This window comes from Trichosporon asahii, assembly GCF_000293215.1.
Source record: "Trichosporon asahii var. asahii CBS 2479 unplaced genomic scaffold scaffold00075, whole genome shotgun sequence".
Classification (NCBI taxonomy): domain Eukaryota; kingdom Fungi; phylum Basidiomycota; class Tremellomycetes; order Trichosporonales; family Trichosporonaceae; genus Trichosporon; species Trichosporon asahii.
Genome location: NW_014040850.1, coordinates 734,157 through 761,569, shown reverse-complemented (window position 1 = coordinate 761,569; position 27,413 = coordinate 734,157). Strand labels below are relative to the sequence as shown.

The 27,413-nt window shown below is 59.4% G+C and overlaps 7 protein-coding genes and 1 non-coding gene across 8 annotated transcripts; 4 read left to right on the top strand and 4 right to left on the bottom strand.

Moving 5' to 3' along the window:
* Positions 1-1,658: 1,658 nt before the first annotated feature.
* On the top strand, positions 1,659-8,594 carry A1Q1_05833 (acetyl-CoA carboxylase; the record flags this gene model as incomplete). Its single annotated transcript, XM_014321042.1, has 3 exons — positions 1,659-1,728; positions 1,926-2,008; positions 2,049-8,594. The coding sequence occupies 3 exons, from the start codon at positions 1,659-1,661 to the stop codon at positions 8,592-8,594; spliced, it is 6,699 nt and encodes a 2,232-aa protein (XP_014176517.1).
* A 5,127-nt stretch (positions 8,595-13,721) lies between these two features.
* On the bottom strand, positions 13,722-15,121 carry A1Q1_05832 (4-nitrophenylphosphatase; the record flags this gene model as incomplete). Its single annotated transcript, XM_014321041.1, has 4 exons — positions 13,722-13,888; positions 13,965-14,108; positions 14,386-14,635; positions 14,753-15,121. 4 exons carry the CDS (start codon positions 15,119-15,121, stop codon positions 13,722-13,724), a joined length of 930 nt encoding a protein of 309 aa, XP_014176516.1.
* A 333-nt stretch (positions 15,122-15,454) lies between these two features.
* A1Q1_05831 (uncharacterized protein) lies at positions 15,455-16,033 on the top strand (the record flags this gene model as incomplete). Its single annotated transcript, XM_014321040.1, has 3 exons — positions 15,455-15,559; positions 15,788-15,955; positions 16,007-16,033. The coding sequence occupies 3 exons, from the start codon at positions 15,455-15,457 to the stop codon at positions 16,031-16,033; spliced, it is 300 nt and encodes a 99-aa protein (XP_014176515.1).
* Positions 16,034-16,161: 128 nt separating this feature from the next.
* A1Q1_05830 (nucleus protein) lies at positions 16,162-18,479 on the bottom strand (the record flags this gene model as incomplete). Its single annotated transcript, XM_014321039.1, has 3 exons — positions 16,162-16,767; positions 16,818-18,173; positions 18,303-18,479. 3 exons carry the CDS (start codon positions 18,477-18,479, stop codon positions 16,162-16,164), a joined length of 2,139 nt encoding a protein of 712 aa, XP_014176514.1.
* A 243-nt stretch (positions 18,480-18,722) lies between these two features.
* Positions 18,723-18,815, bottom strand: A1Q1_t436. Its single transcript has one exon. It is a non-coding gene; the product is annotated as a tRNA-Leu (tRNA).
* A 301-nt stretch (positions 18,816-19,116) lies between these two features.
* On the top strand, positions 19,117-20,966 carry A1Q1_05829 (X-Pro aminopeptidase; the record flags this gene model as incomplete). The annotated part of the gene is made up of 6 exons (XM_014321038.1): positions 19,117-19,441; positions 19,496-19,502; positions 19,558-19,631; positions 19,688-20,310; positions 20,371-20,560; positions 20,641-20,966. 6 exons carry the CDS (start codon positions 19,117-19,119, stop codon positions 20,964-20,966), a joined length of 1,545 nt encoding a protein of 514 aa, XP_014176513.1.
* A 3,052-nt stretch (positions 20,967-24,018) lies between these two features.
* A1Q1_05828 (DNA clamp loader) lies at positions 24,019-25,438 on the bottom strand (the record flags this gene model as incomplete). The annotated part of the gene is made up of 8 exons (XM_014321037.1): positions 24,019-24,037; positions 24,077-24,147; positions 24,203-24,277; positions 24,343-24,627; positions 24,683-24,864; positions 24,921-25,113; positions 25,212-25,322; positions 25,397-25,438. 8 exons carry the CDS (start codon positions 25,436-25,438, stop codon positions 24,019-24,021), a joined length of 978 nt encoding a protein of 325 aa, XP_014176512.1.
* Positions 25,439-26,493: 1,055 nt separating this feature from the next.
* Positions 26,494-27,234, top strand: A1Q1_05827 (xylitol dehydrogenase; the record flags this gene model as incomplete). The annotated part of the gene is made up of 1 exon (XM_014321036.1): positions 26,494-27,234. One exon carries the CDS (start codon positions 26,494-26,496, stop codon positions 27,232-27,234), a length of 741 nt encoding a protein of 246 aa, XP_014176511.1.
* Between the last annotated feature and the right edge of the window lie 179 nt (positions 27,235-27,413).

Here is a 27,413-nt window from a genome sequence, read left to right as displayed (position 1 = left end):
AATCTCCTTCCATCCCCGGACGGCCAGGCTCAAGAAGCTTCGGCTATCCGGGAGGTTCACACGAAAAGAGCCAGAACGATAGGCAGCGCGCGATCATGCGTGCTGCATCAGTGATCCCCACATATTGTTGTTATTTTTTACCCTCACCCGCGGGCGACGTAAGGACGACCCGGGGCCCTGACCAGACAGTGTACGACCGAAACGATGTATGCCATGCCAGGTGCAAACCGTGCGGCGAATGTGCGCCATCAGGCGCGACCAGGTGGAGGGCCAGGGATGGAGAGGTTGCGAAGCCTTTCCGTGTCAGTCGTGTCAGCAGCAGTGGTTGCGACGCATGCGGCAGCAGTACAGCGAGGTGAAAAATGTCTAAAGGACCTGAAGCAAAAGACGCGAGAGGAACGACGGCCACGAGGCGAGGGTGGATGACGCTAGGCATGAGCAGCTGGGGAGGCAGGGGAGAGGCCGCCGGGTCAGGAGCGGAGCGATCAAGAGGGGAGGTCGTAATTGTTCCTGTGCATCGTGTGCCCTGTTTTAGTCGCACAGATAAAGATTGCCCGAGTGCACCGAGTGATGCAGCGGATGCCCAATTTGGGACACACCTTGGACCACGATCATGCACGACCATGCACGACCATGCACGACCGTGGGTCTGCCTTCTGCACCTGCACCCGAGAGCAATGAATGACTATGAAAAGCATGGATTGCAGGAAAGTGGCTGGAGCGAAGGAAAGGATGCATGCGCCTCAGTGAGCAAAGTACCCTGCGAGTCAGTGACGAGGCCGAGAGACGAGAGACTGGCGGCAGAGAGCGAGGCCGTAAGAGTAGAGTGTGGTCGTCAGCACCTGGCGACGACTGGCGACCTGGAAAAACCCCAGCGATAGATACGGCCCCAGGTGATTGGCCCTGTTTGGCCGGAGCAACCGTCGGCGCAGTTCGGGACAAGGGCGGCAGCAGCAGCGACCCAGGGGAGGGATCAAGTGCGGCGAGCTGCTGGGCTGGCTGGGCTGGCCGGGCTGGCTGGTGGGAAACTCGAGACTCGGCAGCGACGGTCCCAGGGGCTGCTCAGGCACGGCGTAGGGACGAGATATCTAGATTTCTCCAATGATGGGGTTCGCGATGGAGATACCGATTGTATGGGGTGCGGCCGGCTCGTGGCCAGGCGTCTATCCATCACCCAGGCTCACCCAGGCAGACCCAGCCAGGCCAGCCAGGCGGCCTGTCGCCCCTTTGGCTGCCCAGTGTACTTGTGGGGCATGTGCTCGCGTACCCCTGTGCTCGGCGCGGTCATTTCCTCCGTCCCCCAGCAAGTGCTGCAACCGCCGGTGCTGCCTGCTCACCATGTCATAACCTTTACCCAACATCACAACCATCTTCCTTCATCTCCTCTTCTCTTTCTACAAAGGGTCTCAACGCCTCCGACTCGCCCCTACCCCCCCTCTCTAACCCTCTTTCTTCCTCTGTGCACTGTCCATTCCCTCCCGAGCACAACCCCCCGACTTCTCCCCTCCTTCTCCCTCCCCCTCCTTTCCTCAACGCCGCATCGCACCTCCGCCCCTGTTACAGCAAGCTCCCAAAAGGACCCAGCTGCCAGGCTAAGAGGTTCGACAACATCTCTAGAGCCCCAGTCACTCGTCTAGAGCAGCAGCTCCGTCTTCGCCATGGCTACGAACGGCTCTGCCGCCGCTAACGGTGGTCAGTACGACCACAGCCGCGTCGCCCAATTTATCGGTGAGTCACCGACGAACGGTCTCCTCACGTCCCGACTTTTTGCGGTGGGCGTCTATGCATCTGCAGGACCGTTCTTGACCGTCTCCGCTGTACATTGTGCTGACTTTGCGATTTCCCATGCATCTTCCGGCCCCAATTTCGCTTATGCTTCGGGTAACCTCACTTTTCTGGCTCCACCTCCACTCAACCTCCACCAGGCGCGGAATCTCTCGACGCTGCTCCCCCCAGCCGCGTCCGCGACTTTGTTCAGAACCAGGGCGGTCACACTGCCATCACCAAGGTACGGAGAGCTTACGAGAACGATTCGTTGACGATCCCAGGTTCTTATCGCCAACAATGGTATCGGTGCCGTCAAGGAGATCCGATCCGTCCGCAAGTGGTCCTACGAGACCTTTGGCGACGAGCGCATGATCGAGTTCACGGTCATGGCCACGCCCGAGGACCTTGCGATCAACGCCGAGTACATCCGTATGGCCGACGCCTTCGTCGAGGTTCCCGGTGGATCCAACAACAACAACTACGCCAACGTCGACCTCATTGTCGACGTCGCTGAGCGCGCCGGTGTCCACGCTGTCTGGGCCGGATGGGGTCACGCTTCCGAGAACCCCCGTCTCCCCGAGTCGCTCGCCAAGTCCAAGATCGTCTTCATCGGTCCCCCCGGTTCTGCCATGCGCTCGCTCGGTGACAAGATCTCGTCCACCATCGTCGCCCAGTCCGCCGACGTCCCCTGCATGTCCTGGTCCGGAACCGGCATCAAGGACACTGTCCTTTCGCCCCAGGGCTTCGTGACTGTCCCCGACAAGGCTTACGAGGACGCCTGTGTCCACTCCTGGGAGGAGGGACTCGACCGCGCCAACAAGATTGGCTTCCCCGTCATGATCAAGGCCTCCGAGGGAGGCGGTGGTAAGGGTATCCGTATGGTCGACGACGCCGAGAAGTTCAAGAACGCCTTCCAGGCCGTCGTCTCCGAGGTCCCCGGATCGCCCATCTTCATCATGAAGCTCGCCGGCTCCGCCCGCCACCTCGAGGTCCAGCTCATTGCCGACCAGTACGGCAACGCCATCTCCCTCTTCGGCCGTGACTGTTCCGTCCAGCGTCGTCACCAGAAGATTATCGAGGAGGCCCCCGTCACCATTGCCCCTCAGGACACTTTCGAGCACATGGAGAAGGCCGCTGTCCGTCTCGCCCGCCTGGTCGGCTACGTCTCGGCCGGTACTGTCGAGTACCTCTACTCGCACGAGGACGACTCGTTCTTCTTCCTCGAGCTCAACCCCCGTCTCCAGGTCGAGCACCCCACCACTGAGATGGTCTCTGGATGCAACATTCCCGCCATCCAGCTCATGATTGCCATGGGTATCCCCCTCCACCGCATCCGCGACATCCGTACGCTGTACGGCATGGACCCCCACGGTGCCACCGAGATCGACTTTTACGGTGACAAGCCTGCCTCGGCGACGACGCAGCGCAAGCCCCGCCCCAAGGGTCACGTTATCGCGTGCCGTATCACGGGAGAAAACCCGGATGCGGGTTTCAAGCCGTCGTCGGGTGCCCTTACGGAACTTAATTTCCGCTCCAACTCAAATGTCTGGGGTTACTTCTCGGTGTCTTCGGCCGGTGGTCTCCATGAATTCGCCGACTCGCAGTTCGGCCACATTTTCGCTTACGGAATGGAGCGTTCCGAGGCCCGCAAGTCGATGGTCGTCGCCCTCAAGGAGCTGAGCATTCGTGGAGAGTTCCGCACTACCGTCGAGTACCTGATCAAGCTGCTCGAGAAGCCCGAGTTTGAGAACAACAAGTTCACCACTCAGTGGCTCGACGGCCTTATTGCCGAGGGCATGACCTCGGAGCGCCCCGACACCACCCTGTCGGTCATCTGCGGCGCTGTCGTCAAGGCGCACATCGCTTACGAGGCGGGTCTCGCCAAGTTCAAGTCGGTCCTCGAGCGTGGTCAGATCCCTACCAAGGACACCCTCCAGACCTTCTTCAAGACCGAGTTCATCTACGACGATGTTCGTTACTCGTTCGCCATGGCCAAGTCTGGCCCCCTCCAGTTCACCCTCTACCTCAACGGTGGACGCATCTTTGTCGGTGCCCGCCCCCTCTCTGACGGCGGTCTCCTGATCTCTCTCGGCGGATCCTCCCACACCGTCTACTGGCGTGAGGAGGTCGGCGCCATGGTTCTCTCCGTCGACGCTAAGACCACCATGATCGAGGACGAGCGTGACCCCACCCAGCTCCGCTCCCCCTCTCCTGGTAAGCTGGTCCGCTACCTTATCGAGTCTGGCGACCACGTCGACGCTGGCGAGGCCTACGCCGAGATTGAGGTCATGAAGATGATCATGCCCGTCACTGCCTCCGAGTCTGGTATCGCCCAGTTCATGAAGCAGCCCGGTCAGCACCTTGCCCAGGGTGAGCTCATGGGTATCCTTACCCTTGACGACCCCTCCAAGGTCAAGTTTGCCAAGCCCTTCGAGGGCCTGCTCCCCACCTTTGAGCTCAAGAACGGCCGCTACGGCACCAAGCCCCACCAGCGCCTCCGCGAGAACCTCGAGGTCCTCTATGACAACCTCGGTGGATACGACAACTCGGCCCAGGTCCTCTCCTCGCTCGCCATTGTCCAGCAGGAGCTCCGCAACCCCGAGCTTCCCTACTCGAACGCCCACGACGTTCTCTCTGCCCTCTCTGGCCGTATTCCCGCCAAGCTCGAGGATGCCGTTCGTCGCATCATTGACGAGTGCCACGAGGGCCAGCTCGAGTTCCCCTCGAACAAGCTCGACAAGACCATCAAGGAGTACATTGAGAACATTGTTCCCATCAACGAGCGCGCCCAGGTCACTGGTGCCATTGCTCCTCTCCAGGTCCTGATCGACGCCTTTGCCAACGGCCTCAAGGTCCACGAGTGGCAGATCTACTCTGACCTCGTCAACTACTTCTCTGATGTCGAGGAGGCCTTCGCCGACCAGACCCACACCCAGGAGGAGGTCATCCTCAAGCTCCGTGACGACAACAAGGACCTCGACTCTGTCGTCAAGCTCGTCCTCTCGCACTCCAAGGTCGCCGGCAAGACCAAGCTCGTCAACGCCGTCCTTGACATCATCAAGGAGGAGTCGCCCAAGGCTTCGCTCACCCCCGAGTCGGGCGTCCACAAGGCTCTCACCCGCCTCGCCGACATCGACGGCCGTGCTACCACCAAGGCCGTCCTCAAGGCTAAGGAGGTTCTCATCGTCGGCTCGCTCCCCACCTACCAGGAGCGTCTCGAGCAGCTCGAGAGCATCCTCAAGGCCTCGGTCACGACTTCGTACTATGGTGACTCTGGCAGCGGCCACCGCCTGCCCTCGCCCGACCTGCTCAAGGAGGTCACCGACTCGCGTTACACCGTCTTTGACGTGCTGTCGACCTTCTTCAAGCACCCCGACCCCTGGGTCGTCCTCGCTGCCCTCGAGGTCTACGTCCGTCGTGCTTACCGCGTCTACAACGTTATGCACCTCGACTACGAGCCCACCCAGAACGGCTCGCCCAATGTCGTCACCTGGCGCTTCAAGATGGGCGGCCGCGGCCCCGGCCTCGAGCCCGTCACCCCTCGCGTCGACTCTTCGCGCGACATTACCCGTGTTGCCTCCATGAGCGACCTCAACTTCCGCGTTCAGGCCAAGAACGAGCCCCTCCGCTTCGGTCTCATGACCTCGTACGACACTCTTGCTGCGCTCAAGCAGGACTTCCAGAGCGTTCTCAGCCACTACCCCGAGTTCAACGTCGACGAGTTTGAGGAGAAGTACGGCAAGGACGCCCGTCACCCTCACGTCATGAACATTGCCCTCCGTCTCTTCGACGAGGACATTCCCGACGCCGAGCTCAACGAGGAGTTCACTCGCCTCGTCAACGACTTCCGCGCCCAGGTCGACGCTACCGGTGTTCGCCGCATCTCGTTCGTCATCTGCCGCAAGGGCCAGTACCCCTCGTACGTCACCCTCCGCCCTAGCTCGGACGGCTCCTGGAAGGAAGAGGCCGCGATCCGTAACATTGAGCCGGCCCTCGCCTACCAGCTTGAGCTCGGACGTCTGTCCAACTTCAAGATCACCCCCATGAAGTCGGGCAACCGCCAGATCCACGTCTACCAGGCTGTCGGCCGCGAGAACCCCTCGGACATTCGCTTCTTCGTCCGTGCCCTTCTCCGCCCCGGCCGCTTCGTTGGCCAGATGAAGCAGACCGAGTACCTCATCTCGGAGACTGACCGCCTCATCGGCGATATTCTCGACACCCTCGAGATTGTCACCAACCAGCACCGCCAGGCCGACTGCAACCACTTCTTCGTCAACTGCGTCTACACCCTCAACGTCACGTTCGACGACGTCCAGGAGGCCCTCGCCGGCTTCATCGAGCGCCACGGCAAGCGTCTCTGGCGCCAGCGTGTCACCCAGGGTGAGATCCGCGTTGTCATTGAGGACGACGAGGGCAACGTCACCCCCATCCGCGCCTTCATTGAGAACGTCTCTGGCTTCGTCGTCAAGTTTGAGGCCTACCAGGAGTTCACCAACGAGAAGGGTGTCACTATTCTCAAGTCGATCGGCGACCAGGGCCAGTTCCACCTCCAGAAGGTCAACTTCCCCTACGCCACCAAGGAGTCGCTCCAGCCTCGCCGTTACCAGGCTCACGTTGTCGGCACGACCTACGTCTACGACTTCCCCGACCTCTTCCGCCAGGCGGTCGACAAGGTCTGGCGCCAGGTCCAGACGCTCCTTCCCAACGTCAAGATCCCCTCGGACCTGCTCACCGCTTCCGAGCTTGTCTTTGACGAGAACGGAGAGCTCACCGAGGTCAACCGTCCCCCTGGACTGAACACCTGCGGTATGGTCGCCTGGGTCTTCACCATGAAGACCCCCGAGTACCCCAAGGGCCGTCGCGTCGTTGTCATCTCCAACGACATCACCTTCCAGATTGGTTCGTTCGGTCCCGCCGAGGACGAGTTCTTCTACAAGGCTACCCAGTACGCCCGTGCCCAGGGTCTCCCCCGTGTCTACCTCTCGGCCAACTCGGGTGCCCGTATTGGTCTCGCCGAGGAGGTCATGGCCCTCTTCGACGTTGCCTGGCGCGAGCCCGGCAAGCCCGAGAAGGGCTTCGACTACCTGTACCTCACCCCTGCCAACCTTGACAAGCTCAACGACATGGGTGAGGGCAGCGTCATGACCAAGGAGGTCGAGGTCGACGGCGAGCGTCGCCACGTCATCACCACCATCATTGGCCACAAGGACGGTCTCGGTGTCGAGTGTCTCCGTGGCTCTGGTCTCATTGCTGGTGAGACTTCGCGTGCTTACGACGACATCTTCACCATTTCCATGGTCACTGCTCGTTCCGTCGGTATCGGTGCCTACCTCGTCCGTCTCGGCCAGCGTGTCGTCCAGGTCGAGGGCCAGCCCATCATCCTTACCGGTGCCCAGGCCATCAACAAGGTTCTCGGCAAGGACGTCTACACCTCCAACCTCCAGCTCGGTGGTCCCCAGATCATGTACCGCAACGGTATCTCGCACCTGGCTGCCGGCTCGGACCTTGACGGTGCTCTCCAGATCGTCAACTACCTCACCTTCATCCCGGCCAAGAAGAACACGGCGATCCCCATCCTCCCCACTGGAGACGTCTGGGACCGTGCTGTCGAGTGGACCCCCACCAAGGGCCCTTACGACCCCCGCAACTTCCTTGCCGGTTGCTACGACGAGGCCTCTGGCAACTTCCAGACTGGTATCCTCGACCGTGGCTCGTTCTTCGAGACCATGGGCGGATGGGCTCAGACCATTGTCACTGGTCGCGGACGTGTCGCCGGTATCCCGGTCGCCGTCATTGCCGCCGAGACTCGCACGATCGAGCGTGTCGACCCCGCCGACCCTGCCAACGAGAACTCGACCGAGTCCAAGGTCGCGCTCGCCGGTACCGTCTGGTTCCCCGACTCGTCTCGCAAGACTGCCACTGCCATCGAGGACGCCAACCGCGAGGGTCTGCCGCTTCTGCTGTTCGCCAACTTCCGTGGTTTCTCTGGCGGTATGTCGGACATGGCCCAGGCCATCCTCAAGGAGGGTGCCAAGATTGTCGACGGCCTCTCGAGCTACAAGCACCCGATCATCATCTACCTGGTTCCCAACGGAGAGCTTCGTGGTGGTGCCTGGGTCGTGCTCGACCCCTCGATCAACCCCGAGCACATGACCATGTTTGTCGACAACGAGTCGCGCGGTGGTGTCCTCGAGCCCGAGGGTATCGTCGAGGTCAAGTACCGCAAGCCCAAGGTCCAGGCGACCATGGCCCGTCTCGACTCGGAGTACGCCCAGCTCAAGGCTGCCGTCGACAACGCCAAGTCGTCGCCCGAGGAGAAGCAGGCTGCCGTCGCCGCCCTCGAGGCGCGCGAGAAGCACCTCGGCCCCACGTTCCAGCAGATCGCCCGCGAGTTTGCCGACCTCCACGACCGCGCCGGCCGCATGAAGGCCAAGGCCAACTGTGTCCCTTGCGACTGGGAGAACTCGCGTCGCGCCATCTACTGGAGCCTGCGCCGCAAGCTCTCCGAGCTGCGCATTCTCAAGAAGCTCGCCTCGGCCAACCCCACCCTCACCTACCCCGAGCGCAAGGGTCTGTACGAGCAGCTCCTGCCCGAGGAGCTCCTGTCCGAGGGTTCCGACTCGGAGGTCGCCGCCTTCCTCGAGAAGAACGGCGACAAGGTCGAGAACTTTGTCCAGCAGGTCCGCGACGAGTGGTGCGCCGACCAGGTCGTCGACTGGGCCCAGACCAACCAGCAGGGCGTCCTCGAGGGCTTCCAGCGTATCCTCGACGGTCTTGCGCCCGAGGAGCGCACGGCGTTTATTCAGCAGCTCAGCCAGCAGGCCTAAGGCTGAGGGGCATGCCGCCGCAAGCCGAGGCCAGCTGCAAGCTGCATGAACGCTCTTAGAAAAGACGGGACCTCCACAAGAGGTTCCAGCATAGAGACTTGTAACAGGAGTAGTAAAGGAGAAGAGGAAAAGTGTCAGCGTTATCGTATGTCCCCCCCCCCCCCCCAATAAAACTGCATCTACAACCATATTTTGATTATCGTCGCCGGATTGGTTTTTTTACATAGATTTTTTTTTCACTTTTATAGCTCTCAATTTAGCGTGCATGGATGCACCGATGGTCCGAACAAGGAATGAGCAACGAGCAACGAGCGAGCGATAGCGAAGCGAGGAGCGAGGAGCGAGGCGTGCGTGAGAAGGTGGAATGTGGATCTCGTCTGAACTGTGAGAGGATTGACAGGAGTGAGAGGATCGAGAGGAGTGAGTGGAACAATGTGTTGCACGGGGGCGCAACGGATGTTTCATCGCCGGCTGACAGTGACGTGGTGAAAGGAGCTCTCAGCAACTCCAGTCGTTCTCCGTCTTCTCTCCATCAGGGCGGGGTCCGAAGAGCGTCGAGGAGAGCTTTCTTGCCGGATCGAGCTAAGGACAGATGAGTGAGTTGACCGATCGCCTTCAACTGATCTCAGCCGCGCGAGTTTCGAGGTAAGCTGCCTTGTGGTAGTAGACAGCTGAGAGACAGACGAGTGAGTTGTTCCATTGTGGTCTAACTCACCTCAGAGTGTCTTCGTGGTGAGTTTCGATGCCCGCGTCTAACTGACACCAGTCCCGCGCTGTGAGCTAGGAAACAAGTCGACGAGCTGACCCGCAGACCCACAAAGGGTGAGTAGCTGCACGGCCGCTGTAACCGTCAGAGCTGACAAGCAGGACGACGAGGGGCGGGGAGGTGAGTTGAGCTCCAGCGATTTCAGAACCTGCGTGAGCCGAGGAGCCGCTCATAAGCTGACGAGCAGGGGTTAGGCGTGAGGACCGGGGGTGAGTTCGCTAACCCAAGTCATGAACTGACACCAGACCGGGATATCCACGGCGTGAACTCTGGTGGTGGGAATGAGAGCTGAACAGCAGACGACAAATAGGGGCAGGAAGGTATGTTGGTCCAGCCCCGACTAGAAACTGACATCAGGCCAACAGTACTTTGGTGGGGCATTGTGAGCTGTGATGGTGACGGTTAGCTGATCGACAGAGGTCGCGGTGGGGTGGGGTGTGAGGGTCGTCAGGGCTGGAGGTGAGTTATGAAAGCCCGACACGAACTGACACCAGAACCAGTGTCAGCTGGGAGAGAAACGATTAGAGCTGACATGCAGAGAAGCACAAGTCGAGGCTGCTCGTGCGGTCTGGAAGGTAAGTTGGATGCGTGCCTTCGAACTGACAACAGAACGTAGGGCTGGGTGGGTCACGCTGTGAGCTGCGTTGTTTGGGAGGCCATAGCTGACCCGCAGGCGAAGTCAGATGGTTGACTCGATGGTTGCAAGGCGAAGAAGGTGAGTTGCTTGGCTTCCGCTTGAACTGACTCCAGGTGCATGGTCAGCTGGCGGTGGACGATCAGAGCTGACTTGCAGAGAAGCACAACCTGAGGGCTGGAAGGTGAGCTGGCCACGGCAATTCCGAGCTGACAACAGGCCGTCGCGGGCCTCTGTCTCTAGATCGTGAGCTTTGTGGAGTGGTTGAGCTGACCTGCAGCGATAGCGGGATGTTGGGTCAGTCGTCGAGATGTGAGTTTCTGGTCTGGAGATGGCAACTGACATCAGACCTTGCACGGCAAGCTGAGTGTTGTGAGGGTTTAGCTGACCTGCAGGCGGCCCGTCTTGAACCGCCAGGTCGTGAGTTATCGGCCATGTACGTTGAACTGACATCAGCGACGTCAGGTTGGTGTGAGCTCCGATGAGGCCTTCTACATGAGCTGACCTTTAAGAGAGAAACGCTACTTCTGAAGGTGAGCTGACTGCTCCGGACCGAACTGACACCAGACGTAAGCTTCGTCCAGGCCACACAGCTAACCCACAGGCAGCCAGAACAACGCAGGTGAGTTCCAGAGCTCCCACACAAGTGCTAACTGACACCCAGCGGCGGGGAGAGTCAGTTGGCAAACTTCCCTGAAAACTGATACCACAGGTGAGCTTGCCGGTCCTGTCGCTGAGCTGATCGATAGCGGCCAAGAGAAGTCGGGGTGCCCAGCGTGAGCCGAGTGCGAGTTCGCCGAATGGCATGTGGGACCGATAACAGACGTGAGCTTCTTCAAGATCCATATCGCTGAGCTGACCGACAGTCCAGGGTCTCGTACGTGTGAGTTACCACGTGCCCATAGAGATCAACTGACATCCAGCCATGGAGGCGGTCACTCTGGAAGATCTGTTGCAAGCTGACTCCAGACGTGAGCTGCAATGAATTCTGCTGAGCTCATACACAGAGGCAGGCGAGGTCGTAAGGTTCGAGGGTAACTTTGCCCGATGGTTCGGTGAGCTGCTAGAGCCTCATCGAGCTGACTCTCAGCGACTCTCTCGCCAGTAACGAGGGTGTTGGGCAGCTGTCTTACAGCCGGCGTGTCGCACATGACACGGCCCCGCAGTACCTGCCACTTGAGCTGGTGAGCTGTTGATGTCATGCCAAGCTGACAACTCCAGACGAAGTGACTCATACTCGCGAGGGCTGCAGGTAAGTTGGCCGAACTTTGGAGAACTGACGCCAGATGTGAGCTTCCGAGGGCTTATGCCAAGCTGACCGACAGTCCTGAGAAGCGCCGTGAGAAGCGCCGCATGGGTGAGTTTTAAGGGACATGCTTTACCGTGAACTGACAATCAGCCACGACAGAATCAGTTGGACGGTCTTTGCGAAGCTGACTGAAGATGTGGGCAAGAGGCGCTTGGCTGAGCTAGCCTGAAGACGTTTATGAAGACTCCTCATCAGAGTCGGGTGTGAGTTGGCTGAGTCGAGGCTGCAACTGACACCAGACCTGAGCTCCTATCCTACGGTGGGCTGCCGCGGAGGTTACAGTGAGTTTCGCGGGGTTCAGGTCAACTGATATCCAGCCAGCGCATCCTCGGACTCAACCGTGAGCTTTAACGCTGAGGGAAAGCTGAGCAGTGCAGGCAACGGATCCGATGAGCAGGGAAGAGATGAGCTGATTATTAGAAGGGGAGCTGAGACCAGACGTGAGCCCTGTCTTCTTCCGATAAGCTGACTGGCACAAGTGCTTCAGCGAGTTTTGCGATGTATACCGGCAACGGCCATGCGGCCGATGCCTTGTTGGGTATCGTCGTGCGTGAGCTCCCCGGCATTCGCGACGAGCTGACGGGCAGGCTGTGCATGAGGTCCGTTGGCGAGGGTCGGGAGGTGAGTTCAGCTTACCGCGGTAACGAACTGACGACAGAGTAAGGTACTCCAGTTATACCCAAGCTATGAGCTGATGGGCAATGAATGTATGGTGAGCTGAGGCAGTGAAGTCAGCTAGCGTCCCGTTAGTAAATCGTAAGCGTAATTTTAGGTGAACTGTCACTGAGTCGAAGAGCTACCCTGCGCAGATGAGAGCTTCGACAGCGATGAAAGGGTGGTGAGCTAAGATCCTCTCCACCAGCTGAAGCCAGGCGTGAGCTACCGAAATTGCAAAGCAGCAGGCTGCTGAGAGGAAGTGTATCGAGCCAGAGTCGTCGGTTCCGATTAACTCTGGCAACGACCATGAACATGTTGCGGAATGAAGATCAGGCGGTTCCAACTCCAGGTACTTTCGTAAGCTCACGAGTTTGGAGTTAAGAGCTGACGCGCCAGGCCCTCGAGCTCCCCATGTGCGCGCAGGTTAGCTAGGTTGCTTCCTTCTTCTACAGCTGAGCATCAGAGATATCAGATCGAGCAGCCGCCCGGGGATGAGGTAGAGTAAGCTAACAACTTCCGCGGCTGAAGCTAACGTGCACAGCTCCCCAGTGTGAACTTTAAGCTCTGCGAGAGCGGTCTCAGATTTGCTGCTGCTCAGGTGGACGTGAGCTGACTGACCTTCATCGCCGACCATTAGCTAAACCGGCAGCCAGCACAAGTGTCCCGTCACAACTATCGCGAGCTGCCTTGAGCCGTGAGTTCTTCAGCCAGCGCGAACTGACACGCAGGCCAACGGCCACCCGATGCAGAAGAAGTGAGTTTCCAATGCCCCTTGACCAGCTCATGTCCAGTCCCGACCTGTCACCGGTTTGTGTCCGGTCAGTTGAGGTTGATAGACCACGAACTGATGAGTAGATATCCTCCAAAGTCAAACACGGTAGGCCAGCAACCATCATCGAGTAGTAGTGAGCAGCTAGGAGCCGCCGGCAGGTTAGCTAATATGCAGGACGCTCCCTGAACCGCAATCGGTCGCTGTCGTGGTCGAAAACATGTCCTGTGAGTTTATGTCTTCTTGTGAGAACTGACAATCAGTTGGAACCCACGACCGACTGCCACTGCGCGAGCTTCCTCGTAAATGTCGGCAGCTGACCTTCAGTACGCGCGCAATACCGGGCCTGTGTCCAGGTTACGACAACGGTCTAGAACGTGAGCTGCTGGGTACTTTCCGAAGCTGATAAGCAGCCCAAACTGCATCCAGCCACACCCCGGCCACGGCCATTCGGATCAGCATAATGGCCGGAAGAGCTTCCCCGTGGACGTTGTAGCATGTAGGCCCTAGTGATGCACCTTGTCGTTTGCGGCCAACGTTGTCAGAAATGAGGAGAGCTGAGCAACCAACTCTGGGAGCCAGAGGCTTACCTGCTGAAAGTCCAAGGAAGTCTCCCACGCCTGTTCGCATAGGCGTGTCCGATGCAGCACATTCTATTCACCCCATGGTCGGAGGAAGCTTTGGCTAGTTTCATGGTTTCCCACGGCCAACAACTCGAGGGGCACAGAGGCCGTGGACCACTTAGGCCCGCGCCCTCTCCTCGCTGGCCGCTGGAGAGCGACACATCGGACGTTCGAAACCTGTCGTGAGCATCCCTGTGCGTTCCTCAACCCCTACTACGGCTCCTCCTCGTTCTCTGGCCGTCGGGCCAGTCGTCGTTCATGTCTATGCATGGAGGCTACAGTCTAGATTTCAGTGCGCGGGCAACTTACGAGGGCGCACGTAGGCACAGTTGCCGATCAGGCCCGCAGGGCGCGGAGCTGAGACATGTCTCACTCGGCCAACGTGGCAAAGTCTCCTAACGAGTTCATCACATAAGTCGGCTTGATATCGCTCGCTTTCGGTCCCCACACCTGGTCTTCGTGCGTAACTCCTCCGAGAACGAGCAGCGTGCGAATGCCGCTGTTGTTCCCGAACGCAATATCCGTGAGTTGGTTGTCTACGTTACCGTTAGCGTTCAAGAACGAAGAAAAACGAGATGCGATTGGGAAAGTAACAAGATCGTGAAGACTTACCTCCAACCATGAGTGCGCGCGACTTGTCAAAGTGGTGCTCGGCAATGATGGCGTCCATCATCGGCTTGTTAGGCTTGCCGACGACGGTCGGCTCCTTCTTGCCCTGCAGTGCGAAGACGAGGGGCGACGAGAGCGAGCCGGAGCCTGGGTGTCAGTTCCTATCGAGCGCGTCATAACTCACCGACCCAGGTCGTGCCGCCGGTCGGGTAGACCTTGTCCTGGTTCGTGAGGAGGAACTCGCACCCGGGGTTGTCGCGCAGGTACGAGTACGCCTTGGAGAGCTTCTTGTAGTCTGCAGGTTAGCTAAACGCCGAAGTGCAATGACCAACAGCTTGCGCCCGGAGACGTGCATCGTGACGCCGTCTCGGTGCCGCTGCGGTTGGACGTGACCATGCTACGCTATGCCTCGCAGAAGACTCACTGATACCAAAGTCCATGGAGCAAAGCACAGCTCCAACGCTGGGGTCTTTCTCGAACGAGGAAAAGTCAGGCGGGCTAGTGAGCACGACGTTGTCGGCCGGGTCGGTGCCGCCCTTGTGCTTGATGCCGACGCTGTCGAGCTCCTCCTCGAGACCCTTCTCGCCGAGCAGGTAGACGCACTTGTCCTGCGGGAACTTGAGCACCTTGGAGAGGTACACGGCCGAAGCGTAACCGGAGCCAAAGATCTCGCTCTGTGGGAGTCAGCTCGTCTGAATCTGCCGCGGAGCTGCAGCGCTACAGCCGCAGCTTGGAGAGTGCTCTGTCAGCAGCCTCTGAAAGCTCTCCAAGCTACCTGATCAGTAGCTCACCTCATGCGCCTCAATGCCGAGCTTGTCAAACGTCTTCTTGTACATCCTCCTGCTCTTCGTTCCGTTGTTGGTCACGAAGATGATCTGCTTGCCCTGCTTCCTCGCGAGCTGGAGCACGGTCTTGACACCCGGGACGACAATGGGGCCGTGGTAGATAACGCCATCGCAGTCGAGGAGGAGCGTGTCAACGCTGTCCCACAGCTTCTGGTACTGCTCCTTCGTGTGGAGGAAGGGCGGGTCGAGGTGGTCAATGTCGGTTCCCGGAGGGAACTGAGGAATATGCTCCGGATGCCGGGGCGCGGGGGACGTGCGCTGGCTCGGGATCGCGCTGGCGGGCACCGAGGGCGCGGCAGACGGCGTGGCGGACATGGTGAGTGGGTGGAAGGTGATGGACGCACGGAGCGATAAGATGCAGACGTCACTCTCGACTCGGCGTGGAGTGAGTGACTCCCCGACCTCGATCGGTTATCTGATTCCGCTCGGCCTGCGGTGAGGACTGTGAGGGCCAGCTCACTCAGCCACCCCGGCGACTTTATGCGGCACCTGCGGCGGAAGGCTCCGCGGAATGCGTCGCACTGGGCTGTGGTTTCGAATCTCGCCGGATGAAAGTTTCCGCCTCCAGTAGTCAGGCTTTCGGCGCCCCGGAGACTTTTGCAAACACATACACTACACACCGTCTCGACGGACACCACACGACGCGCCATGAGTACACAAGGACCACCGGCAGATGCGAAGACGGCACAGGCCGCTGCTTTGCACGAGATTGAGGCAGCGCAGAGACGGAAACGGGCGCTTGAGATGAGCTTGGTGAGTCAAACAATTGACGCGTGCAACAGTGGGTGGCAAATGTCGTAAACACGCGGATTGACGCACACGATCACACAGCCGTCACACACAGCGATGTGTGCTCGTGCATGCCATCCATTGCGCGTGATGCTTCTGGCACAGTATGCGTGTGTGGATAGCTCACGTTGCTGCTCGTCACCCATTGCCGGCTGACTACTTTGCTCTCTGCCGCTGCGCGCTAACACCCAGGCGAATATCGAAGCCCAGATCGCAGCGACAGAGGCGGTCTACCTCGACGAGACGCACACGACGGGTAACGTGCTTAAGGGCTTTGAGAGCTACCTCAAGCCGCCGGGGACGCACCACCGCCGCCGGGCGGATGCCGAAGAGGAGCGCTTGTTCTCAGGCAGCAGTGTTGTGAGTTGTGGTTGAGCGCCTTCTCGGCCGAATCGTTAATTGACCGTTCAGAAACTCCAGCCCGTCGAGCACCGATAGTATCCTCTTGGGTTAAGTCAGCGTCGGATCAGAAGAACAATGAAGATGAAGAGCAGGAGAGTGCGGGCACATCTTTCGGTTTATCTAAAGTCATCAAATATCATCTATCTCCATATGCATTGCTACAATTAGATGAAGGGCAGCCTGTCCTTGAGCGACCTAGCTCCCAGGGCTTCAAACTCCTCGCGCGAGATCCACATGTCGCTGAGACTCTCGAGGTTGCACATAACACTGGCGCCCTTCCAGCTGACAAACTTGGGGTTGACGCCGCGCGGAACGGGGACGACGTTGACCTGGTCGACGGGATATCCCTTCTGCCTGAGTAAAGGACCGAGGCGCTCCTGGACGAACGGGGCGAGGCCCTTCAGGCTGCTTCCGCCGCCTATGAGAAGCAGGTTGTTAGCCGCGGAACGAACGCGGCCCTCAGTGCTAGACTGGGCGATCGCGGCACTGATCGCACCGTCGAGTGGCGTCTTGCTCGCCTCGTACTCGATGTCGTAGACGGGTGTATCGTCCTCGTCCGGCGCCGGCGTCGCGGCCGCACTCGGGTTGGCTGTCGGAGGCAGCAGGCCTGGCGTGCTCGCAACAGACAGTGCAGGCGTGTCCTTGGTGCTGACGGGCTTGACGGGGCTCTCCTGCGGCGTACCAGGTGCAGGGGTCTCGGACGCAGCCGGCGTCGCCTCCTTCATGTCCGTGTCGTCCTCGCGCGAGGGGAACAGGTGCGAGCAGCAGGCCTTCATGGCGCCAGTCTGATGTCAGCTAAAACAACAGTCGGTCAACTTACCGGCTCGTCATAGCTCGACTTGATGAGGTCGGTCACGTCAGGGTTCGCGATCTGGAAGGCCGCGTCGCGCTTGCCCTCGAAATCGATCATGCGCGTATCGAAGAAACACAGCGGCGCCAGCACGTTCTCGTCGTACGTACGCAACATGTACTTCTTCGTTGGGCCCTCGGAAACAACGTAGAAGTCCCAGCTCGTGTTGGCCACGAGGTGCTCCTCGAGAGTGCACACCTTCTTCTTCAGGTTGTCCATCATGATCCAGTCCTGTGTCCGCGCGAGGTCGAGATCCTTATACGGGAATGAGGAGCGCTGCAGCAGCGCCGCCAGAGCGATCGTGACGTCGTCGCCTCCGTATGAGAGGCTGATACGGGAGTCGGCGTTGACCATACCGTCCTCGACACACGCGACGGATGTCTCCTGTGCGCCAATGTCGACGACGCACGCGCTCGACATGCCCGCACTGAAGATGGCGCAGTGCGACTCCTGGTGAATCGCAATCTCCTTGAACCCCATCACGCGAAGGAGAATGTTCGTGAGCTCCTGCACGTACACCCGCTGTCCGTGGTCGGGGACGATAAGCACGACCGAGTACTCCTTGAAGTTTATCGGTCGAATGTCCAGCTCCGTCCGCAGGCTCTCCGTCAGGATCAGTGTGAGGTCGTTCAGAAGCAGCTGCTTGCTGTCCCAGTCGCGCGTGTTGAAGCTCCGCTGCACAATCGGCCACCGCAGGCTGAACCCAGAGCTCTCAGCGAGCTTGATAGCCTCGTCGCCAACAAAGAACTTGCGTCCGTTCAGCTCCGTCCAGTCGATACGGTGCGGGTCAGAGTGCTCCGGCAGCGTCTCCGGCTTTGCCTTGGCGTTCGCGGCGTTCACACGAGTACCATCACGCCAATCCGTCGTCAGCTTGTTCGCACGCAACCGGTTGCGCAGGTAGTCGCGCAGATGTCCGATGCTGTCGTCGACGCTCTCCTCGGCATTCCTCTTTCCGGGCACCGGCGGCTCAGATCCTCCAGGTTGGTCGGCCGGCCAGGCGATGCAGTTCGGCACCTCCTTCGGGTAGAAGTCCGATGCGCGTCCTATGCGCAGATACCGCGACCCGGGGTGGATGATGAGGATCTTGGACAGCGGGTTCTCGGCGGGCGCTTCGGATGCTGCAGGTACTGGCGTCGCCGACGCCGGCGTGCTTGTCCCGTTGGCAACGGACGGCACCTCGCTAACCTCTCCGTTGGGCGGTGGGATCTCTCCCTTCTCGATCTTCTCCTTTTCCTCCGCCTCCTTCTCAGCCTTGTGCTTGGCCTGAACCATTTGACGAACAACCTCCACATTACTCTCCTTCATCATAAAGTCGCCTGCCGGGTTCTTGATATTGTACCTGTAGTCAGCTCCAAGATCTCCACTTTCAGCTCACAATGAAGGGACATAGGCCGTCGTGTACGCTATTGTGTGGTCCGGTTTCTACTGTCAGCGAAGACTTGAGCTTCGGCTTACCTTCACTTTCCGATTATAGACGCGTCGAGGTGCCTTCTCCGAAGGTCCAGCTTGCGGCTGCTCGGCCGTAGTCTCCTGAGGAGCTTCGGACTCGGCAGCCGGAACCTCCATCGTCTCATCGGCAACGCTTTCGGGCGCCGGTGCTGGTGAGCTGGGTGCTGTGTCGGCTGCTTCCATGGTGTGCGTGTTGATGATGTGTTGTTCCCAACAGTTGCTTTCGAGGTAGTCGCTCACATTGACAGTAGTGCCTGACGCCATCTGCTTCCGTCCACCATCCGGTCGGTGGAGGTCACTGAAACACCACTGCCGATCACCTCCACTGACCCATACACCATCGACGCCTTGCCTCCTCTTCCCTGTCCTTCAAAACCATTGCCATCGTAAAAAAGGTTGGCTTAAGGGGGTAACTGAATACCCTCTTGACGAGAGTGGGATTCGAACCCACGTCCGAAGACTGCGGAGATGATAGGAGTCACCTTAACACAGCGCCTTAGACCGCTCGGCCATCTCGCCAGATTACGTAAATACGCGCATGAGGGTTGCGCCCCCCGGCTGCGCTATCACCTCCCTCGCAGAAAGGTCGACCTTTATTCGAGCGAGCAACGTTGCAGTGGATATCGTGCACGCTTTTGGTTCACAGAATGCTCCTGCGTTGAACTGGAATGCGATCGGCGTTGCCATACGCGACGGTGACGGAGGTTGTATCGGCTCAAGACGGTGACAGCCGTGCCTGACCATTGAGCCGACTGACCTCGGGCAAAAGTTAGAAAAGTCAGACCACCGAACACTCGGTACCACAACATCTCCTTCCACCATGCGGTCCGCCCTCCGACCCCAGCTGATTCGGCCGGCGCTACGACCAAATGCGGCCGCTGGCCGTGTTCCTGCCGCTCCCGCTGCGCGCCCACCGGCATCGAGGGCTTACTCAGGTCCGACGTACACCGGGATCAAGAACCCGAAGCCGCCAGTCATGGGCCAGCCGCTCGCGAAGACGCACGCCCATCTCGTACGCGAGGGAGAGCTCACACCCGGTGTCACACCGGAGGAGTACGAGGACCGTCGAAGACGGCTCATGGAGAGCCTGCCCGCCGGCGCTGTTGTCGTTTGTATGGGAGGAACGGTCCGATTGGTGTCGCAGCGTGAGTGATGACGTCGTTCGAGGAAGTGAGGAAGACCATGCTAACAGTCCACAGAGATCTTGTGAGTTAATCGAAGTTACTGCAGCTTTTCGACGGTCAAGGAGCTGACATGACAGCTACAAGTTCCGCCAGTCGACCGACTTCTTCTACCTGACGGGCTTCGACGAGCCGGACGCCACGGTCGTGCTTGGTGAGCTGACCGGCCTTCCCTCCTGACCTCAGTGAATGCGCCCTCCACGCCGAGAGGGTACAAGTACATCCTCTTCGTTCCTCCGCGAGACCGACACGAGCTTCTGTGGTCCGGTGAGCGTACCGGCGTTGATGAGGCTGTGACCACCTTTGGCGCCGACGAGGCGTACCCGAACAGCCACCTCTCTGAACACCTCTCGCGCTATCTTGGCTACGAGAGCATATACGCTTCCCTTCCCCCTTCCCCGTCACCATCGGCCGCCTCTCAACCTATCTCACCCTCAAGCCCGCGTCGACGCTCGTCTCTGCTCAAGTTCTTCGCCCCCTCCGAAGAGCACAAGTTCGATGCCCGCGACCCTCCGCACCTCATGCTCGCCGCCGCGCTGGCGGGCAACAAGGCCAAGCCGCTAGAGCAGGTGACGCACCGCCTGCGCGTGCGCAAGTCCGACGCCGAGCTCAGGCTCATGAAGAAGGCGGCCGACATCTCGGGTCTCGCGCACAAGAAGGTCATAGGCTTCGCCAAGGTCGGCGGCACGGAGGCGCAGATCGCCGCCCGGTTCGAGTACGAGTGCGCGCTGAACGGGAGCGAGCGGCCGGCGTACGTCCCCGTCGTTGCCAGCGGGGCCAACTCCCTCGTCATCCACTACACGCGCAACGACTGTGTTCTGGACGAGAACGACGTGAGTACAATAACTTGAGGCGGTCATGAAGCTGGGATTGGCAGGACGAGCTGACAACAGATGGTGCTTATCGACGCCGGAGGCGAGTTCCATATGTACGCGTCGGACATCACGCGCACGTTCCCCGTCAACGGACGCTTCACCGATCCGCAGCGCGACCTGTACCAGGCTGTGCTGAACGTGCAGAAGGAGTGTGTCAAGCGCTGTGTCCTGAACGAGGGCGTGACGATGAACGAGCTACACCGTATCAGTGAGTCCATCTCTCCCGCTTCTGAGCTAGGAACGTTTCCAAGACGAGCTGACACCCAGGCTGCTCGCTGCTGTACCAAGAGCTACGCCAAATCGGCTTCACGCTCTCGACGGGTGACGTCGAGCGCAAGCTCTACCCGCACTTCCTGACGCACCATGTCGGTTCGGACCTGCACGACTGCCCCTCTGCAGACCGCTCAGCGCTGCTGCAAGAGGGCAACGTGCTCACGATCGAGCCGGGAGTGTACGTGCCGTTCGACGACAAGTTCCCGAAACACTTCCAGGGCCTCGGCGTCCGTATCGAGGACGAGGTTGCCATGACCAACCGCGGGCCCTGGGTGCTGACTGAGCTCGCGCCGAAGGAGATCCGGGACGTTGAGGCTGCCGCCCAGGCTAAGGTTGAGTAGATATAGAGCCATCTGCATTCTTGCATAGTTTCCTCTACTAATTGCGCGTACTCACTATCGATGGAGGGCTGGGCGTCACGTCAGCGACTGAGCTATCGCAGGGGACGACCAGCTCACCTCCATCTGCCTTCTTCATAGCGAGGACAACAGTCTGTGGATGGTCATCTCAGCGCGAGACTTTCAGCTCATTACATACTGAGGCGATGACCAGGCGACCAAGGCTACAGTCTGTCGTTTAGCTGATGCTCAGATTGATGTGCCATGGACAGCTCACCTAGCCCTCGCTCCTCCCTCAGGCTGCGAGCTCGGGCTTGACGCATGAGCTTATGGCCTACGGGATGGCCACGAACAACTCATCGTTCACGACGACGTGGCACTCCGAACAGCCCGGTAGACCGAGACTGGTGAGTCCGAGACCTGTCAGTGTCAGCTTGAGCCATTCTTGGTAGCTCACCTCACCCTGGCGGGTTCAGTCCGCCCTGTGGTCTGTTCCTCACAGTCCAAGCTCACAGGGAGTAATCCTGACGATTAGTTCAACATAGTCGTCTCAACTAACAATCTGGGAGATGCTGAAACTGAGAGACGAGTTAGCGACGAGGAAAGCCGAAATTTAACTCACTAAGAGATCTATAACTGCGGCTGCATCAAGGACACTGCCACAACAGCGCTCGCAGGATATCAGATTGAACTCACCGCAAAGGAAGAAAAGAGTAATCGGGCTTGTGAGAAGTGTGACGGCTTGGTAGACTGTCCGTTAGCTTGTACCTGGAAGTCCGACGCGTAGCTACCTTCTCATCACCCACTCCCGACGCGAGCTGACTGTCAGTTGGTGACTGTCTCCAATTAACTCACCTCAGCCTGATCTCGTGGATCTGGCGCGTAAGCATCGAGTTGAGCTAAGATCCAGACAACTCACCCGCAGCCCACCGAGCGCGGACTATGCTAGAGGCAAATATCTGACGCTTAGCTACAACAGCGAGGCCGGGAAGCTCACCCTCCTTTCGTCCTTGCGGTAGTTTGAGGCTGCGCACAGCTGCCCGGTTAGGTGAGGAGTTCGGCAATGATAGGAGGCGAACTCACTCTCCAGTCTGAGCGGGGCAAGCTGGCCCATTAGCGGTCGTGGCGGAGTTTCAAGAGAAGCTGTTGAACTCTCGGCTCGCCGAAACCTGACTGTAATGCCCACCAGGGGTATATGGGAAGCAATGACTGTTTTATCAGCTACCGCAGCGTACAAGGAAGCTTACTTCGTATTGCGCCGCTCCCTTGTCTCTCTCGAGGCGTGCAAGACTTTATGTGAGCGTTGGATTTCAAACTGAGGTCGATAGGGAACTCACATCGAAGAGGGCAGAGAAAGACTGACGTCTACGAGGAGTCGGAACAGATCGCGCTTTAGCTTACTGGCTGAGGGTACAGCAGCTGGTATGGCGGACGTGCAGGGTTGGTCTGGTTGTTAGCTGCATGTAGCCTCTTGCCAGCTCACAAGCCACCACTATGCCACTTCAACTCGCTACCGAAACAGGACGCTGCAGTGCCACTTGCTAGGTCAGTTTCTCCATGACGGTCCACATAACTCACGAAGCCACTACCTACCATTGTTCTCACCTCAACCTCAACAGGCCTGTATGTTAGTCGCCGAGCCGGAGTTGAGGTCTGCCAGCTCACAATCCGTTCGTTGCCCAACGAAGGGACCTGAAGCCCTCGTATCGACGTAGACTCTGCGGGGTCAGCTCAGAGATGGCGGTGCATAAGCTCACAGTATTCCAATCGTCACATTTCAGTTGACGCAGCGTAGCTCAGCTGTCGGGTCAGCTTACTGCCCACAAAAGGGCCTGTCCAGCTCACCCTGATGGCCCGGAGTATGGGTACACTGCAGCATAAGCCTCGAGTTCGGAACGAAGGAATGGAACTCACGCCACACCAGTTTGCCATGGCGACCATGTGGCGTAGTGCTCTCGAATGGGGAGGACCTGTACCTTCAGCTATAATGACAGAAACTGTGAGCTCACAGTCACTATTTCATGACAGGACTTCGGTGGGAGCTGTTCCATCGATATCGTTACGAGTGGACTGCAGCGTCAGCTAATGTGGAGCTGACAGGTAGCTGACGTGTCTTTACTACGCTGTTGATCGCCCCCCACGCTGTCGCACTTCAGTGCCAGAGTTCAATGCCGAAGCCCGCGAACTCACCGCAATCGAACCCACGGAAGCGTCAGTTGCGCTCCGTGTAAAGGGGCAGGGGATCCTGCGCTGTCAGCTTACACACTGCCCAAGGAAGCTTACGATTCCCAGCCACGCTGATTTGTGCTCTCTACGCCGCGGACGAGGCAGGGAGACTGCTTTGTCAGCTCTTCTTCGCAGCCTACGCAAAATAGCTCACTTTTCTCTGTGAACCTGCGTGAGACATACACCTGACCGCACGTGCGCTCTGTAGTGTTAGAGCTCAGTCTCCTGTAGCTATCTCCAGCTCACTTGACAACAGCGATCCTCGTTGCTCTCGCGTCACGAGTTGCCTGGTCTGTCAGCTAAACGACAACCGCCTAGCTAACTTTTGCCCATTCGCAAGCCGCTCAATTGTCGGGAGCTTGCAGCCATTGCTGGTCAGCTTTGACGATGGGCCATTCAGCTCACTGTAACTGCTCCGCGCGCTTTCGACGTGGCTCATTCCTGCCGGTTCAGTTTCTCACTCGACAAAATTCAACTCACTGATTGCCATTCTGTCGCGGTCATCGTACGGCAAGACCGACAAGGTGGCTCGGTCACTGGTCTGTCAGTTCGCCCTACAGGTCGCCGCAACTCACGCAGTTCTCGGAGACATCTTTGTTGCTGAAGGTGAAGTGGAAGGTGCGGAAGGAAAGCTTGCACATGGACGAGCGGCCACGTCGTGCGTGGAGGAGAGGGGCGCAACGATCTTCTCCCGCTCTTCCTTTGATGCACGCTTCCTTGCGCCCCTCCAATCGCGCATTCCCGTCAGCTGGTCAGCAGCGTTGCAGGCAGTGCTCCAGAGCCAGATACAAATACATAATGCACAATCCCTACAGTCCCCCGTTCTTATCTAGAAGTCCACGCCCATGCTGCGGTGGTCAGTTTGGGGGGCAGATGAGGCAACTTACAAGTGCGCCTCCTTCACGACCTTCATGATCTTGGCGATGAAAGCTTCGATGTGGAAGATCTTCTTCGAGCCCTGGCGCATGCGGAGTTCCTGCGGTCAGCTAGAGCGGCACAGAGAAGCAGCTCACGTAGTGCGCGGCCCAGTGCACGACGACGGGTTTGAGCGGGTCGTCGACGCGGGCGACGAGTCCGTCGGCGATGGTCTGGGGTCAGCTATGGTGCACGGACAGCAAGCAAGCTGGTCATAACCGCCAGGCCGCGAGCTCACCTTCAGCACGACCGCTGGCGGGATGCAGTGCGAGAGCAGCTCGTAGATCTTGCCACGGATGTCGAGGAGACGCTGCGGGCTCTGCTCCTGCATGATGCTCTCGGCAATTTTGGCGCAGTACAGCTCCCAGTCCGGCTTGGCGACGTCGACGTCGCCGTTCAGGTCCGGGTTCTGCATGCGCATCGCCTCCATCACGAGCAGCGCCTTGCGCAGGTTGCCGTCCGCGGCCTCGATAATAGCGTCAGACGCGGATGGAGGCAGCGTGAATCGTTCCTTCTTCGCGACCTGGTTCAGCACGGAGGACATCTGATGTCAGCTAATCGTCGATGAGGTAGCTCACCTCATCGTCTGTCGGCGCCGCGACGCGGACGAGAAGACAACGCGACCGGATTGGCGCAATGATCTTGGACGTGCTGTTCGCGCACATGATCAGGCGCATGTTCGTCATATACTTCTCCATCGTGCGACGGAGGGCGGCCTGCGCGTCGCGCGAGAGGGAGTCGGCCTCGTTGATGACGACAACTGGGAGTTAGCTAGACCCCATGGAGATGGCAGCTAGGCTTCCTCTCGTCACTCACCCTTGAACTTCTGCTTCGCGTTGAGGTCGACCTGCTGCGTCTGCGCAATCTCCTTCAGAATGTCCTGGATAACAACACGGTCGTACATGCCGACGTCACTCGGCGTGAGCTCAATGTGGTAGTTGCTCTGCACGACGTTGACGTCGAGCTTTCGGTTTGACGGGGTCACGAAGACGCGCTGGTCGATCTTGAGCTGAGAGTGTTAGCGGGTGCGAGCGCAGCGAGCGAAGCGGGCACGAGGAGCCATCACCCCTTTTGTGGAAAGGACATGGGTTGAGTGGACACACTTACCTTCTCCACTCCCGGGCCGTACAACTCGCGCAACGTCGCCATGATTCTCGTCTTCTTTCCCGCGCCGCTCGGTCCGTAGAACAGGATATGCGGGAAGTCACCGGATGACGCCTGGAATTAGCTATCGCGTGGAACGCCCAACAGCTATGTGCAGGCATTTCATCTTTTTGCGCCCAAGTACTCACCAACGACTTGAGCCGCTCGCTCAGCTCAGAGTGGTACGCCATGTCACTGAGCGTGCGGGGGCGGTACTGTCGTCAGCTCATAGAGAACTGCCATGGAGCTCACCTTGTCCACCCAGAGAGCCGCCATGGTGTCTACTTCTACCTTTCTTAGGTCCGAGAGATGATCGTATTGTCGGTCGCGATGAGGTGCGATGCAGTGCGAACAGAGAGGGAAGGTAAGCAGCGAGGAAGGACGTTGTTGTGGCTGGGGGGCGAAATATGACCTCAGAACGCGTCGCGCGTCAGTCCTGGTGGAGGTGACGGGTTGACTGGACATTTGCCCCCGCGTTGCCGGTCTTGCGGGCGCCAAAATAAACACGCAGAGCGAGATTCGAAGCAGAACAACGAGCGAGACCAAGCGCACGTTGCCGGGCTGAGCCGTGCCGCCCACCGGCCACCGGCCCGGCCTCCGGAGCTGGAGCGGTGTAGCTCTTTGCTGCGATATAACCCCCCGTCCTTGCAGCCCACTACGTAACTCTGCATCTCACCCACTCTCGTACATCACCAGCAGCCTAACGCCTTCCATTCTAACATCTCGAAGACTCCACCGAATTGAACCGACAGCGAAAGGATGACCCAAGCCCCAACGCCCAAGACGCAGAAGGCGGCCGTGTGCCACGGCGCGCTGGACCTGAGGATTGTGAGTTCTCCTCACAGCCTCGCTGACAGCGCAGGAGGAGCGCGCAGTCGAGGCGCCCCCCGAGGGCTGCGCCACTATCAAGATGGGTCCAACGGGACTCTGCGGGAGTGACTGTACGTGTCCCCCTTATGCGTGGCTGACATAGAAGTGCACTACTACGCACATGGCGCGAACGGGAGTTTCGTCCTCCAGCACCCGCTCGTGCTGGGGCACGAGAGCTGTGGGATCATCACGGCCCTGCCCTCCTCTCTTCCCCCGAACTGCGCTCTGAAGGTCGGCGACCGCGTCGCGCCCGAGGTCGGCCTGCCCTGCCACCTGCCCCACCTGCACGAAGGGGCGGTACAACCTCTGCCCCTCCCTGCGCTTCAAGAGCAGCGCCAAGACCCACCCGCACCTCGACGGCACGCTGGTCGAGTACATGCACCACCCGCTTTCCCTCCTCCACAAGTTGCCAGAGGGGATGGACCTCGAGCTCGCCGCGCTCGCGGAGCCGCTTGCCGTGGTATTGCACGCGTGGCACCGCGCCCGCCTCGAGGGCGGGATGCGCATCCTCGTCATTGGCGCTGGCGCCGTGGGCCTCCTGGCTTGCGCGGTCGCGACGGCGTATGGCGCCTCCGAAGTCATCGCTACTGATATTGAAGAGTCCAAACTCTCCTTTGCGCAGGAGAGGGGCTGGGTTACGGGCACATACACGCTGCCCCGCGGCCCAAGGGTTGGTGGGAAGGAGAGCCTCGAGCTCGCCAAGGCCAACTGGGCCACTATGCGCGAGTCGAACGTGGTGAAGGGAAGGGGACTGGAGGACGGCTTCGACGCCGTCATCGAGTGCACGGGCGTCGAGACCTGTATGCAGCTCGCGCCCCTCGCCAGCGTCACGGGCGGCAAGGCCGTCTTCGTCGGCATGGGCACGCAGGAGCTCTTGCTTCCCGTGGGCCTCAGCCTTATTCGCGAAGTCGACCTCGTCGGCGTGTTCAGGTACGCCAACACGTACCCCGAAGCCCTGGCTTTGCTTGGGTCTGGAAAGCTGGGCGATGTCGGCAAGATGATCACGCAGAGATATCCCCTCCACGAGGCGGGCAAGGCGTTCGAGGCCCTCAAGAAGGGACGGGACGAGGAGGGAAACTACGTTATCAAGGCTATGGTCGGGAGTGTGCCTGAGTGAGCCCGCGAGCGCAGCGAGCGCCGCAAGCGCCGCGAACGAGGATTGGAGAGAGAAGGAGAGATACCCGGTGTAGGTTACTATGCATATTTTAGAAATTACGCGACTGCTGGAGCGCGGGGCATCAGTATGGAGTCGACTTGCGGCGTTGCAGTTGCGCCATGTTGAGCAGCGCTACAGGC